Source organism: Podarcis muralis, chromosome 11 (assembly GCF_964188315.1).
Source record: "Podarcis muralis chromosome 11, rPodMur119.hap1.1, whole genome shotgun sequence".
NCBI classification, from domain to species: domain Eukaryota; kingdom Metazoa; phylum Chordata; class Lepidosauria; order Squamata; family Lacertidae; genus Podarcis; species Podarcis muralis.
This window is the reverse complement of record NC_135665.1, coordinates 44,621,088-44,635,493: the sequence shown is the minus strand read 5'-3', so window position 1 is coordinate 44,635,493 and position 14,406 is coordinate 44,621,088. Positions and strand designations below refer to the sequence as shown.

The following is a 14,406-nucleotide window of genomic DNA, read 5'->3' as shown; positions in this document are numbered from 1 at the left end:
AGCAAACCTTCCACTGCAGCCATTGTCCAGGCTACTGGTTAAGACTACAGAGTCGAAGGCACGTTCTACCACATTTCTAACATCTTTCAGAAAATAATTAAACATTAAAGCTTAATAGTTAGCTAAAATCAGTTCTGCTTTGTTCCAAAATAGTATTCCAGATCTTATTCCCCTGAATAAAACTGTATTGCTATATTACATAACAGACTTCCAATAACATGTTTGAACAAAACAGTTATGTCCTCAGATTCAATGACGACCAATGATAGAATACAGTTCTGGCAAAATAATCATTACAAGAACTTAATTATATTAATTACTCTGCTTCTAGCTGTATAAAGATTGTTTCTAGATTCTGGATAGCTGGTATGTCACGTTTCTCTGAGGGGGTATGCTTGCCTGCTGCTGAATCATTGTTCGCTGTAGAAATGAGAGGGGAGAATGATTTCCTATTCCTCTAACAAAGTGCCATTATACACTAGACAGACTACATTTCAGAACAAATAATGGAACAGACATTGCCCTTAGCATTATCTTTAATTCAAAAATTCAATACATCCCACTTGGCAGCAACATTTACAAATTATAACATATTCTTTCTACAAGTTAAAAGCTAGTAGTAGATGCAACACCAGTATCTTTTTTACATTAGATTTAAATATAATATAGTAAACTCTTGTTATGCTAGAACACACTATATAACTTAGCTGACCATGCTGGGAGAATGGCACAAATACATCAGCTTTAGCAATTGTTATTCATTACAAATGGTCAGTTAGGTTAGGGCAGGGGTCTGCAACCCGTGGCTCCGGAGCCGCATGTGGCTCTTTTACACCTTTGCCGCGGCTCCGGGGCGGATACTAGCGAGGGGAGGAGGCGCATTGTGCGCCCTGATACTCCCCACTGTGGCGGGCGCTGTACTGGCTGTGACGTCGCATGGGGGCGGTGCGTGCGTTAGTCACGCACCGTCCCGACGTCACCTTCCCGCCTGCTGTCAGATCGGAGGGCAGCGGATCGCGTGCTTTAAATGTCGTAATGGTTTTGCGGCTCCCAGTTTTTTCCCCCTTCGGAAACGGGTCCAAGTGGCTCTTTTTGTCTTAAAGGTTGCAGACCCCTGGGTTAGGGTCAACGTGCCCAGATAAGCAGCAGCAGTATATCACATACATTTCCAGTGTAAGTGGAATGCACTATATTTGTAAAGTTGCCAGGATGACAGCCTTAGGACAGGTCCTGGCCAGAACTCTTGCAATATTTCATTTCATTGCTGAACCTCAATGTTCCGTAACTAATTTCCACATATTTCCCATACATATGCACTTGATCCTTCTGGGACTGCAATAACAGCTTTTTAAATCTTATTTCTTTTCTTCATAAATGCTGAATTTGCATGATCACGTCAATACCTCTTGAATTCGTGTACACCCTGATGAATCCCATGTCACGGGGGCCCTTCAGATAGAATGGCTGCAGCCAAAATACAGGCATGCAAAACAACTTGTTTCAGCAAAAGCTAAACCTGCTTAACAGAAAAAGCTGGTCGGTTTTTAAAATGCCCCCTGAACAGGAGAAGGGTGAGGAAATGGCCTGCAAGAAGAACTGCCACAGCTGCATTTAGGTATCAATGGATCGCAGAATGCAGTGCTGAACATGCTATCTTCTCACCACGAGTGGCTTCTCCAGTGTGGCAGAGCCACCCATGGTGTACAAGAATACCATATACAGTGGTGCCCCGCAAGACGAATGCCTCGCAAGATGAAAAACCCACAAGACGAAAGGGTTTTCTGTCGCGGAGGCGCTTCGCAAGACGAAGTTCCCTATGGGCTTGCTTCGCAAGACGAAAACGTCTTGCGAGTCTCGCCATTTCCCCCCCGCTTTCCCCCCCCCTTTTTCAAAGCGGCTAAGCTGTTAATAGCCTTTTAACAGCTTAGCCGCTAAGCCCGCTAAGCCGCTAATAGCGCTAAATCGCTAATAGCGCTAATCCGCTTAGCCGCCAATGGGGTTGCTTCGCAAGACGAAAAAACCGCTAGAAGAAAAGAATCGCGGAACGGATTCTTTTCGTCTTGTGAGGCACCACTGTATGTATGTATGTATGTATGTGTGTGTGTGTGTGTGTGTGTGTATATATATATATATATATATATATGCAGGTTTTGGTGTCCTCGGGTGTCTTCCCGTGTAAAAGTTGGGGTGTCTAGGCGACGTTTCGACGAGGTCTCACTCGTCATCTTCAGGCTGGTGCTTTCGGCTTCTTGTTACTGGAACAGAGCAGGATCTCAGTGTTTGAGTTCCTATAAATACTGTTGAGGGGTGTGGTGTATAGCCTCCAATGTTCTGGGCCGAGAGGAAGTTCCCAGGCTAGTGTGCCTTTTCTTCTTTTGTTCCTTAGTTGCTTGAGGGATATCTTGAGTGATTTCTTGAGTGATATCCTGAGTACCACTTAGGTGGGTCATTAGGTGTGGATTAGTTGCTAAAGCCTTTGTGTCTTGACCTCTTGAACTTTGTGAAGAGTTTTTCTGAGAAGATGGCTGTAGTTGTGCTCTGGCTTGGCTTCGTGTATAGGGGCGAGCTGTGGTTTTGTGGCCTGTGCCAGCCAGATCTGTGTAGGGATTGCAGGGGGGTGCAGCATCCGGAGGTGCCATCATGGTTTGGCTACTGGATGGTGTCTGTAATTTATCTGTGGAGAGGGTCTGGGTTTGGGTCTGGTGTGGTTGATTGGTGATGGCGTTCTGTGTGCCTCTGGATCTGGTGTCAGTTTTTGTGGGGAGGGCTAATTTCCAGATGTCTGGCAAGCGGGATGTGTCGTCACGCTTGTTCATGTTGTGAGGGTGTTTCTCTATCTCGATGGCTTCCATGATTATTCTCTTGTGGTGATGTTCCATGTTAGAGAGCAATTTGGAATCTGCAAAATTAATTTCGTGTCCTGTTTCTTTCATGTGTTGGAAAAGAGAGGAAGTTTTTTCTTCTTTTTTGACGGCATTCTTGTGTTCTGCGATACGTGCATTTATTCGTCTGTTTGTTTGTCCAATGTACGTGGCTGGGCAGACTTTGCAGGGTATTTCATAGACCCCTTGGTTTTCCAACTGGATTTTATCCTTGGGGTTTCTGAGGATATTGGCTATCTTTTGGTTGGCGCAAAAGGCTGTTTTGATATTGTGTTTATGGAGGATTTTGCTAATTTTATCTGTAGTGCCCTTGATATAAGGAAGGAGGGCCATGCCATTGTTTTCTTCTGTGTCTTGGTTTTTGGGGGGTGTTTCTAATCCAAAAAGAAACACCCCCCAAAAACCAAGACACAGAAGAAAACAATGGCATGGCCCTCCTTCCTTATATCAAGGGCACTACAGATAAAATTAGCAAAATCCTCCATAAACACAATATCAAAACAGCCTTTTGCGCCAACCAAAAGATAGCCAATATCCTCAGAAACCCCAAGGATAAAATCCAGTTGGAAAACCAAGGGGTCTATGAAATACCCTGCAAAGTCTGCCCAGCCACGTACATTGGACAAACAAACAGACGAATAAATGCACGTATCGCAGAACACAAGAATGCCGTCAAAAAAGAAGAAAAAACTTCCTCTCTTTTCCAACACATGAAAGAAACAGGACACGAAATTAATTTTGCAGATTCCAAATTGCTCTCTAACATGGAACATCACCACAAGAGAATAATCATGGAAGCCATCGAGATAGAGAAACACCCTCACAACATGAACAAGCGTGACGACACATCCCGCTTGCCAGACATCTGGAAATTAGCCCTCCCCACAAAAACTGACACCAGATCCAGAGGCACACAGAACGCCATCACCAATCAACCACACCAGACCCAAACCCAGACCCTCTCCACAGATAAATTACAGACACCATCCAGTAGCCAAACCATGATGGCACCTCCGGATGCTGCACCCCCCTGCAATCCCTACACAGATCTGGCTGGCACAGGCCACAAAACCACAGCTCGCCCCTATACACGAAGCCAAGCCAGAGCACAACTACAGCCATCTTCTCAGAAAAACTCTTCACAAAGTTCAAGAGGTCAAGACACAAAGGCTTTAGCAACTAATCCACACCTAATGACCCACCTAAGTGGTACTCAGGATATCACTCAAGAAATCACTCAAGATATCCCTCAAGCAACTAAGGAACAAAAGAAGAAAAGGCACACTAGCCTGGGAACTTCCTCTCGGCCCAGAACATTGGAGGCTATACACCACACCCCTCAACAGTATTTATAGGAACTCAAACACTGAGATCCTGCTCTGTTCCAGTAACAAGAAGCCGAAAGCACCAGCCTGAAGATGACGAGTGAGACCTCGTCGAAACGTCGCCTAGACACCCCAACTTTTACACGGGAAGACACCCGAGGACACCAAAACCTGCATACCTATACCCGTGAAAATCTACGAAAGCAAATATATATATATATATATATATATATATATATATATATGTGTGTGTGTGTGTGTGTGTGTGTGTGTGTGTGTATCAAAATAAAGAGAAAATAATACAATAGCATTAAAATTAAAACTAAACATAAAACTAAACATACATACAAAAGCAGAAGGATCCTTTGGACAAATAACCTTTACTCTGTTTATAAATATCAAGTTGCTGCCCTTGAGGTCTTATGATCTTTTTCACTTGAAGCTGAAAAGTTGCTAAGTATTCCAAATAGTGGCATACGCCACAGGATGCATCCAAACACTGTTACCATCATTTATATATAAAACAGATTTTTCCCGTGTAGTTGGAAATGTATCTTTTGTTTGTTTGCCCTATAGCATATCTTAATTTTTAAGTTAATCTTTTGGCAATTGCTAGGGACCAGATTTGACGGTACAATAAATTCTTATTTAACCCCTCTAAATATTTCCATTTTCTTATAATAAACATGCTGGTATGTAGGTAGCGTAGGTAGGAAGATATAATCAATTATTTAACCAAATCAACCTCATTTGGCTCATCCAGTATCCCCAGTAATGCTAATGCTATTCTTCATTAGTTATTGAGTCATTTTCTAGGAGCACCATCTCCCAAAAGGCTGACACTGAAGAAGTCTCTCACAATAAGTGGAAATATGTACCTTTATATTTTTTTGAAGCACCAGCATTTACTTACCATTTAATAATATCCTTTACAAAATAAAGGGACTTACCTACCTAAACGTATGCTCTTTTTCATTAAAATTCTTCAGATTTCAGGTTCTGTTTCAGGCTGGCCATTATTGTAAAAATCCCTAATCCAATATAATTCCTTTAAAAGGTAAAGGTACCCCTGCCCGTATGGGCCAGTCTTGACAGACTCTGGGGTTGTGCGCTCATCTCACTCTATAGGCCGGGAGCCAGTGCTGTCCACAGACACTTCCGGGTCACGTGGCCAGCATGACAAAGCTGCTCTGGCGAGCCAGAGCAGCACACGGAAACGCCGTTTACCTTCCCGCTAGTAAGCGGTCCCTATTTATCTACTTGCACCCTTAAAAAAAACTATTCTTACTATATAAAAGTGGATGATAAAAAGCAAGAAAGTGAAGACCGGATAGGAATTGGTTGCTTCCATCTAGGTTTGAATATTGTAATAGTTCTTAAGAATGGACTTTGTAGGTCCTTAAAGACAACAAGTTGCTGCTACAAGGATTCCAACTTGACTATCATTTTCTATACTGATCCATGCTTTAAACATTTTCTTTCTTTACTAATGGAATTTGTTAACTGATCTGTCTTGTAACAAACGAATATTGGGGATAACCAGGACTTTTCAATGCGCTAGAACTCATTGAAACGCAGTTCCGGCACCTCTCAAGTGGGTGCCATTGCCATTATAAGAGAAGGCATTCATGGTGAGTTCTGGCACCTCTCCTTCTTAAAAAAATAGCACTGGGGATAACCTAACCCCTTTCACCTTTTGACTTTTATAAATGATTTTTTAAAATTCATTATCTCCCCTCACCCATTGCTGAAATATTTAACCTCAATTAATTTGGGGCAATAGTGTAATGTTTTATTGGAAATAAAAACTGGAAACCCCTGGAAAAGATATAACTAATTGATAACTAATGCATTTTAATTACTGCCGTTTCCCCCTTAAATTGGTCATTTTGCCGACTTTTAATTATTTTTAAGTTTGCTTTATAAGGGATATAAATTAGCTTGCTAAGGTATATTCACCTGTTTGGGTATAATGACATTTAAATACCAAAATTGTTTTGAACCAATTGGCAATGGCAGCATACCAGGAAGGGAAGAGGGCAAGACATTTTAAATACTGAACTACAAAGTAGTCAACTAACAGAAGATTCTAAATGTCTAATGAAACTAGCCCAGAAGAAGCCTTATTCACACATCCCATTATGTCCTTAGGCCCTACGTTTGGAAAAATACAGACCCACTTTCCTCTTGGCCCCTCACTATCCAGTTCCATGTCTTCATCACCATTTCCACAGGTCCTGGCTTTCCAGGTCACTGCCTTTTCTTTGAGCCAATCTAACAGTCTGCTACTTGACTACTTGTAACTCTCAGGTGGGTGCCAACTGGACCCATCTAATTGTAAGTTTTTATTTTGTCTAATAAGCATAGAACCTCATCTATTGTCACCACTATCTGCCTCAGTTCCTAAGACTTCCCTTCTACAAAGGTTAGTTCAGGCACTGGGATCTGCCCTAAATCTTCCAAGGGTCCCAACCACCTCCCTAGATGGCTTCCTGCTATTGATAAATTTAAATAACTTCTTGTTGTTCATCTTAATGTTTTTAGCAATGTGTTCATCAAATTCTTTTTCAGCATCCCTTACTGTCTCTTTCCACATTTTTCTTGCCAAAGTTTGTGGGTTTTATGGTTCTCTTTATTTGGACAAGTCTTATTGCCTCTATAAGCTACTCTGACTCTGAACTACACTACCAGTGGTTTAGAGCAGGGGTAGACTTCCAGATCTGCACCAGGCAGCATAATCAATGGTGAGGAAAGATGGGAATTACATGTAGTCCAATAACTTCTGGAGAGCCACAGCTTTCCCATCCCTGGTTTAGAACCTTGAACTCATCCACTCCTGAAAAATAACTGCAGCATATGACAAACAAAATCTGGCAGCTACTTTGTGTTAGAACTGTTATTTTTTCCTGAAGTGAAAGCTTCATTAAATATTGCACTGTGTAAGTACAGATAACCTCTTAAAACCAACAGTTTCAGAAGCACCCTGCCCAAAATTCGTATTATATTCAATTGTCTGTAATAGTAGTCCAATAACTTGTTTAAAACAGAAGGTTGCTGATTTCCAGGAGCCTCACATGGCACAGTAAGCTGATCCAGCAAGGCATCAAGGGTGTAGCATTTGGGTGCATAAGGAATATGAACGAAGGGAATTGCTAAGCAGTTTATCTTGGCCTAGGGAATTCAAAGTCTTGACACTGGGCTTAAGACTCCTGTTGAGTTAGGATGATGATACCAGGGTTGTAACTGACTTGCTATTCTGATACTCTTCACTACATAGTTGTCTGGGATGGAGGAAAGGCATGGTGCTTCACATTTATTTACACCAAAATGCAACTAAGAGGTTGATTAAAACTGACTTAGTTTGCATTATTATTACATGAAAATCCTCAAATATGTGCAATAGGTAAATGCATGGGTAACAAAGAAGGCAAATGGTTAGCAAATGTGTGTGTCAAACTCTAGCAAATCATATCATCAGGTCCAACAACCAACAAGCCTCTGTAGGCAAAAAACAAAAACCCATCACAAAACCCACGAGGGAACACCTAGATAAAAATCAAACTCCACAGAATGGAAAAGCTTGCCACACACACAATACTGTGAGTCGACAAGGAAAAAAAGTCTGAACAGGCAATTAAAAAGAGGGGAAGCACAAGGCCCAGATGGGTTTTCAATGGAGTACATTTTCAATGGGTATCTATAAGAGCTTCCTAGACAGCATTATAGAACCATTCAGACAAAGGTTCCTGGACGCCATTCAAAACAAAGGCAGCATTATAGTAATTAGCAGAAAATGGAATGCTTAATTAACTGGGAAAGAGCCTACACTTTGCTCATCATACAGCCCCATCAACTGATCTATTTGGATGCCAAGAAAATAGGTAAGGCTTGCCGCTAAGACTGGAAAGATTTTCTCTTTTTTCCCAAATTAATAAACCAAAGCCAAACTGATTTGACCCAAGAGGCTGCTGCTTCTCAGTCACCCTTTAGAAGCACTGGGGTTTCTCAATCTATTTTAAAAACAGCTTGTTCAATAATGTATCAGGATTGAGAGCCGGAACTTAATGTACTGAAGAGAAGATACAACATACACTGATGAACAGCAGGGTTTTGTGTAAATAAAGGCTTTCTTGATTATTAAAATGGCTTTAGGCTGCTCCCATCTGGGTTCTAACAACAGAGTGGAGACATCCACATATGAAAACCCACACTGGGACAAATGGGGACAGAACACATTCTTTTTTCTTTTTTAATTTTTTTCCCTTAAAGATTTTCCTCGCTTACTGAAGCACATGCATTGTCTCTTTCTTCAGGTTTCGTTTTCTACAGATCATTTGGATTTGTTGTGAGACATTGGTGTTATATACAGTATACGGTTGGGAAGAAAAGAGTGGGGACGGGAGAGAGGAGTGGGGTGGTAAAGCTTATGTTCTTTTACTTAGTGTATGTGTGGGGGTTTTGTGTCAGTGTCACTTGGGTAGATTCTCTTTCTATTTACTTCTTATGTTTCTTTGTTGGTGAGAGAGGCTGAGGTGGCCTAGGGTGTGGTTGATTGTCTTTCGTTGGCTGCAGTGGGATTTGTTTGTGCGTGTGGGGCGTGGGTTGTTGGGTCAAGTTAGCCATATTGAATCGTATGCTGTTGGTGGGTTCGTGTTGTTGTCTTGTTGGGCTGTGTATGTGATAAAGAGGAGCCATACTGGAGTGAAGGCGTCCTCTTCTCTTTCTCCCCATGTTAGCTTTTCTAGTAAGGCTGTTTCCCATACTACTTGATACCAGTGTTCCATGTTTATTCCTGACAGGTTCCTCCAGTGTCTTGCTATGATGTTTCTGGCTTCTGAGAGTAGGTGGGTTATGATATCTTTATACAGTGGTACCTCAGGTTACATATGCTTCAGGTTACATACGCTTCAGGTTACACACTCCGCTAACCCAGAAATAGTGCTTCAGGTTAAGAACTTTGCTTCAGGATAAGAACAGAAATCGGGTTCTGGCAGCGCAGCGCCAGCAGGAGGCCCCATTAGCTAAAGTGGTGCTTCAGGTTAAGAACAGTTTCAGGTTAAGAACGGACCTCCGGAACGAATTAAGTACTTAACCCGGGGTACCACTGTTGTGTGAGTGGGCATTGTTATCTTGGAAGATGTTCAATAGGGCCAGTTCTGGATGTTTTAGAGGAAAGGGTATGCTGTTGTGGGAGTGTTTTCGATTATGTCTCTCTCCAAGTGTACCTATTGTTTTGTCTCATCTTCTAGAATGTATGTGGCACACTTGGTTGGCAATGTAGTATAGTTGGGTGTTGGGGATTCCCCATCCTCCTTCTGAGGTGAGGAGGTGCAGGTGTTTGGGGCTTATTCATGGCTTTTTGTGTGAGAAGATAAACGAGTGTAGTTTTTTCTGCCACTTGCGGCATTGGGTTGGTAGAATCCAGATTGGAAGGGTTTGAAATAAGTAGGTTAATTTTGGAAGGTTGATCATTTTGATCATGGCTATTTTAGCTGAGAGAGTGAAGTTAGGATTACTCCATTTCTTCAGGTCTTTGTGAATTTGTCACCATAGGGTTTCTAATCGTGGTGGTATAGTTTGTTGCGGTTTCTGATTATTTGTACCCTAGGTATCTACTGGATACGGCAGAGTTTTATCTTTGTGATGTTGGTGAATTCTTTTTGGAAGGCGAGTGTTGAAGCACATAGCCTCAAATTTTGCAAAGTTTACTTGTAGGCCCAAGGGACAGAGCATATTCGGAAGCATATCTCTGAAGTCCTGTTTCTAATATTAACCTCTGAAGGAGGGACTTCTCAATGCAGGAAGTTCATCATGTTCCAGAGATTTTGAACATGCAGATCATTCTGGATAAGCAAGGAAATTCCAGCTTAGGATATTACATTACAACTACAGGTAACAAACAGTGAGCAAGTCATGCTTCTTTAAATCCCTACTTCCTCAGTGTCTAAACTGGCTTACTGAATATTAAATATGATCCCTAAAGGAGTTTTTCTCTGTGATTTGCCTACTGTATAAATCATGTGTTTAGAAGCAGCAGCACATTTCTAAACATTAACTTAATTTGTTAAGATGATCAAATAAGAAAGCATAATGTTCAATGTTAAAACAGGAAGTCATCAATGTAAATATACTGTCAAAAGAACTGGAATTCTTTATCATCTTGGCAGCATGCAAACCAATAGAAAAAAGCCACAATCTTACACTGGGCATTTGGTACCACCCACTCTGGAATATACCTGTAATTTAAAAAATCATACCTAATTTGAAATTTTGACAAGGACTAGAACCTCCAGAGACTTTTTTAATGTTTTTGCATTTTTTATGACATAAGCAGCTGACCATCATTTTCAAGACAACTCTTTTTTACTCTTTTCTACATGCCTATTTTATAGCTTTGTTTTTCATCTTTTAATTTATGTCTGTAGTTATAATTGTTATATATGTTTTATATATATTATAAAATGAAATAATAATAATAAACTTTACCCCCCAAAAAAGGGAAGCCATAGAATAGAGAAGCTATAAAAATTCTCAAGTTTTTAACATACTTTAAGGGTATGGATAAATGTACATTGCTTTTCACATAAGCAAGTAATATTACCAAAAATTATGGATCTGATTCCTTGGTTTGCAAATTAAGTTACATGTGTTTTTCTTCTTAATGGGTTGGATAAATAATCTGTACAATGCTATTTTTAAAAATGCCATATATAAAGAAAAATATTTGCTTAAAAAGCTTCAAATTTGGAAAACGTACAGTATACCTCCCACAAGTCAATATCACTAACAGCTGTTGCAGAATCTTCTTGGCTCTTGCATAGTTTTAGGCAAAAGGGTTTTGGAACTACTAATCAGCATTCATACAACATTTCAGATTGAAAAATGCTCTGTGGTCTTCAAGATTGCCCTTCAAAGTCCCACTATCACTATTATCACCATATTAAAGATAGGTAACCATATCTGAGAAACAGGCCACCCAATGCATATATAGTAAAGAGAGGATATAATGTTGACCTTTAAATTCCTAAACAGCCTACGACCTGGATACTTTAAGAACTGCTTCATCAATAGGAATCTACCTAAATAATGAAATCAGCATTGCATGCCAAGGATCCCATTCAGGTGCATGCAAAGGTATGGGCTTCTGAATTCACATATCCCCATCAACAGTTGCACTCTCCTAGCTTCAACACCATCACCACACATCAGAAATGTCAAAAAGAAAGACCACGTATTTTGACAAGACAGCACTAAATCCCTCTTTCAATAAATGCATAATTTTGCATTAAGCACAGAAAATTGATTTTCCTACTGCTAGAAACGAATGAACACCTAGGCTTCATTTGTCTCTTTAACTAGAAGTGTAACTCTTGTTTGAGTTAGGTTTTTGTCTTTCTTCTTCTGTGAAAGGATTAAGTCTACAGCGAGTCAACTCTTTTAAAAAGCTAATCTGAGATCTAAGAAGGTGCCTTACATTGAGTTAGACCATTAGTCCATCGAACTGGCAGTATCTCTCCAGGGATTCAGACAAGTGTCTTTTCCAGCCCTACATGGAGATGTAAGAGAATTAACTCCGGGCTTTCTGCATGCAAAGCATATGCTCTTCCACTGAGCTGTGACACCGACACATGTACTTTTGTGAACTTTTCATATTAGTGAAGGATACAAAAAGAAAAAGAAAGAAAGAAATGGGGAAGTGCAAACACTAACAGGTTTATTGTTGCAGATTAACTTCTCATGGACTACAGTACCACTTCGTCAGTTGCATGAAGCTACACATGTGATAGAGCAGGTTTAATCTGTGATAGTTTGTTCTGGTTTTGGAAATTTCAATTGTCCCAGAATTTGACAGCTAGGTTAACATTTGGTGTTGGCTGCAGGAAGTGCATAAAACAAGTATTATGTGAGCCTTGCTGCTTGCTCATTTGTTACCAGGCTAAATTCAAGGTCCTAGAGCTCACCTTTAAAGCCCTTAAACAGGTCTAACTCCAGGGTACTTGAGAGAGCTGGTTCACTTATGTTCCTTCCATTGCAATTTGGGAACGAACACCTGTTGAAAATCCTACCATTTATCAGGCTGATGACCACGATCAAACGTTCAGTGTAGACCCAAATTATGGAACCATAATTACAAATGCACAGTTTTGCCCATTCCTCACAATAACCATATTATAAACAAGATTAACCCTCACCCTCCTGGAGTTGGAAATCTGTGCTAAATTTTTAAAATGTTAGGAGCAGGAACTGCAACTTAACCGCTAACCATTAGCATGAGAGTAAACATGAAAAGCTTTTATACAGAAGTGTGTATATTGCTGGGAGCTTCACGCATTGGAGGACAGAGAGTGCTAAGGCTGTTCAAAAAATGAAAACAAGATTAAACTAACAGCAAAAAAAATAAAAAAATCCCAGATTAAAAAACAAACAAATAAACAATACAGGCAGGCAGGCAGGCACTTTCAATAGCTTTTGGTGAAGTCAGTTAAAAGCATCATTTTCCCCTTAAGCAAGATGCGTTGAAAGAAGAATTCATCAAACCCTTATAGGTCCTGCACATCACATAAAAGGTCCATGTGCAGAGTGTGTGTCTGTGTGCACTCTCTCTCTCTCTCTCTCTCTCTCTCTCACACACACACACACACACACACACTTCCCATCACAGCAAATAACTAGGAGCATATAAGACCTTGCTGTGTTAAACATACCTCTTGTACTGAACGAGCTGCTGGCTTGTCCTGATGATTGGCCAATATTAAAAATGGCAAAGTGCATAACTGTGGATGCTGAAGCGCAGAGTGCAGTTCATTTCTAGCAATTTCTAAATCATCTTCTGAAGAGGCACTGTCTAATACAAATATTACTCCTTGGGATCCTTGGTAGTAACGACTCCAGTACTTCCTAATATTGTCAGCTCCTTTAATGATAATTAAAAACAAAACAAAAACAGAAAGGTTGTCAGACCAAAAAGAACAATAAGATTAAGTACTCATTTAAATAATTAACTATTTTATGCTATGAACCGCCCTGAGATCTTCAGATAAAGGGTGGTATGCAAATTTAACAATTAATAACTAATTCCACAGCTTGTATATAAAAATAAGCGAAGTCAATCTCTGCTCCTACTCATGTTCATATTTTAACCTTTTACACGCTCAGTAAAGTGTTATCAACTTAATGGGACATATTTTGGTCTTTAAAACATGGCCAATCTTCTCTGTTCCTAATACCAATATGGCTACTGCTTTCTGGCTTTACTTTTGCCATTTTAATTGTTACCTGTTTTGTGAATTTTTTAAAAGTTGGATAAAAATGTGTAAATAATAAAAATTCTTTACTTTCATCACAATACCTTCATCTCTCTGTAGTACACTCATCCTAATATCTCTCTGCTCTATTTAATGGCTTCACTTCCCAATTTACAAATATTATTGGTTTTTTTAAACACTTTTAATTCTCTTTTTAAGGAACGCGGGTGGCACTGTGGGTTAAACCACAGAGCCTAGGACTTGCCGATCAGAAGGTCGGCGGTTCGAATCCCCGCGACGGGGTGAGCTCTCGTTGCTCGGTTCCTGCTCCTGTCAACCTAGCAGTTCAAAAGCACGTCAAAGTGCAAGTAGATAAATAGGTACCACTCCAGCGGGAAGGTAAACGGCGTTTCCATGCGCTGCTCTGGTTCGCCAGAAGCGGCTTAGTCATGCTGGCCACATGACCCGGAAGCTGTACGCCGGCTCCCTCGGCCAATAAAGCGAGATGAGCGCTGCAACCCCAGAGTCGGTCACGACTGGACCTAATGGTCAGGGGTCCCTTTGCCTTTACCTAACTCTCTTCTGGACTGGTCCCTGCCTTCCTTACCAGACACTCCACTACTATAATCATAATTCCTGCCAGAGGTCTTCACAGATCCAATGCCACCTACCACTTAATATTTTTTTCAAATGGCATTTAACCCTTCGTACAGCTCCTTTAAAGGCTACTTATTCTGCAGAGCCCCTTTTTATCCTGACTGCAAGAACTTCAGCTGATCTAGAGAGAATAGAACTTGCAAATCATCATCATCCAATAGCAGTTTATCAACCCTAGGACTAAAAAGGGTAAAGTGAATTTGCCTTTTGTTTTTCCATTCATTTTTACTTTCCCCTGAAACATCTCCAGCTGTCTGTTACTCAGATAATGAACTGACAGGACAATTTGTCTGTTCC

At 40.6% G+C, this 14,406-nt stretch overlaps 1 protein-coding gene across 9 annotated transcripts in view; it reads right to left on the bottom strand.

The window, feature by feature from the left end:
- The window catches only part of ARL15 (ARF like GTPase 15), a 191,549-nt gene that overhangs the window by 79,512 nt on the left and 97,631 nt on the right, over window positions 1–14,406 (bottom strand). For 7 of the 9 annotated variants that reach the window (XM_077936383.1, XM_077936387.1, XM_077936388.1 and 4 more), the window contains one exon: window positions 12,913–13,121. In XM_077936383.1, the coding sequence (XP_077792509.1) occupies window positions 12,913–13,121 (209 nt within the window). Of the gene's footprint in view, window positions 1–11,677; window positions 11,754–12,912; window positions 13,122–14,406 lie in introns of those variants that run through there. The other 2 variants (XM_077936385.1, XM_077936386.1) reach the window with 2 other exon arrangements.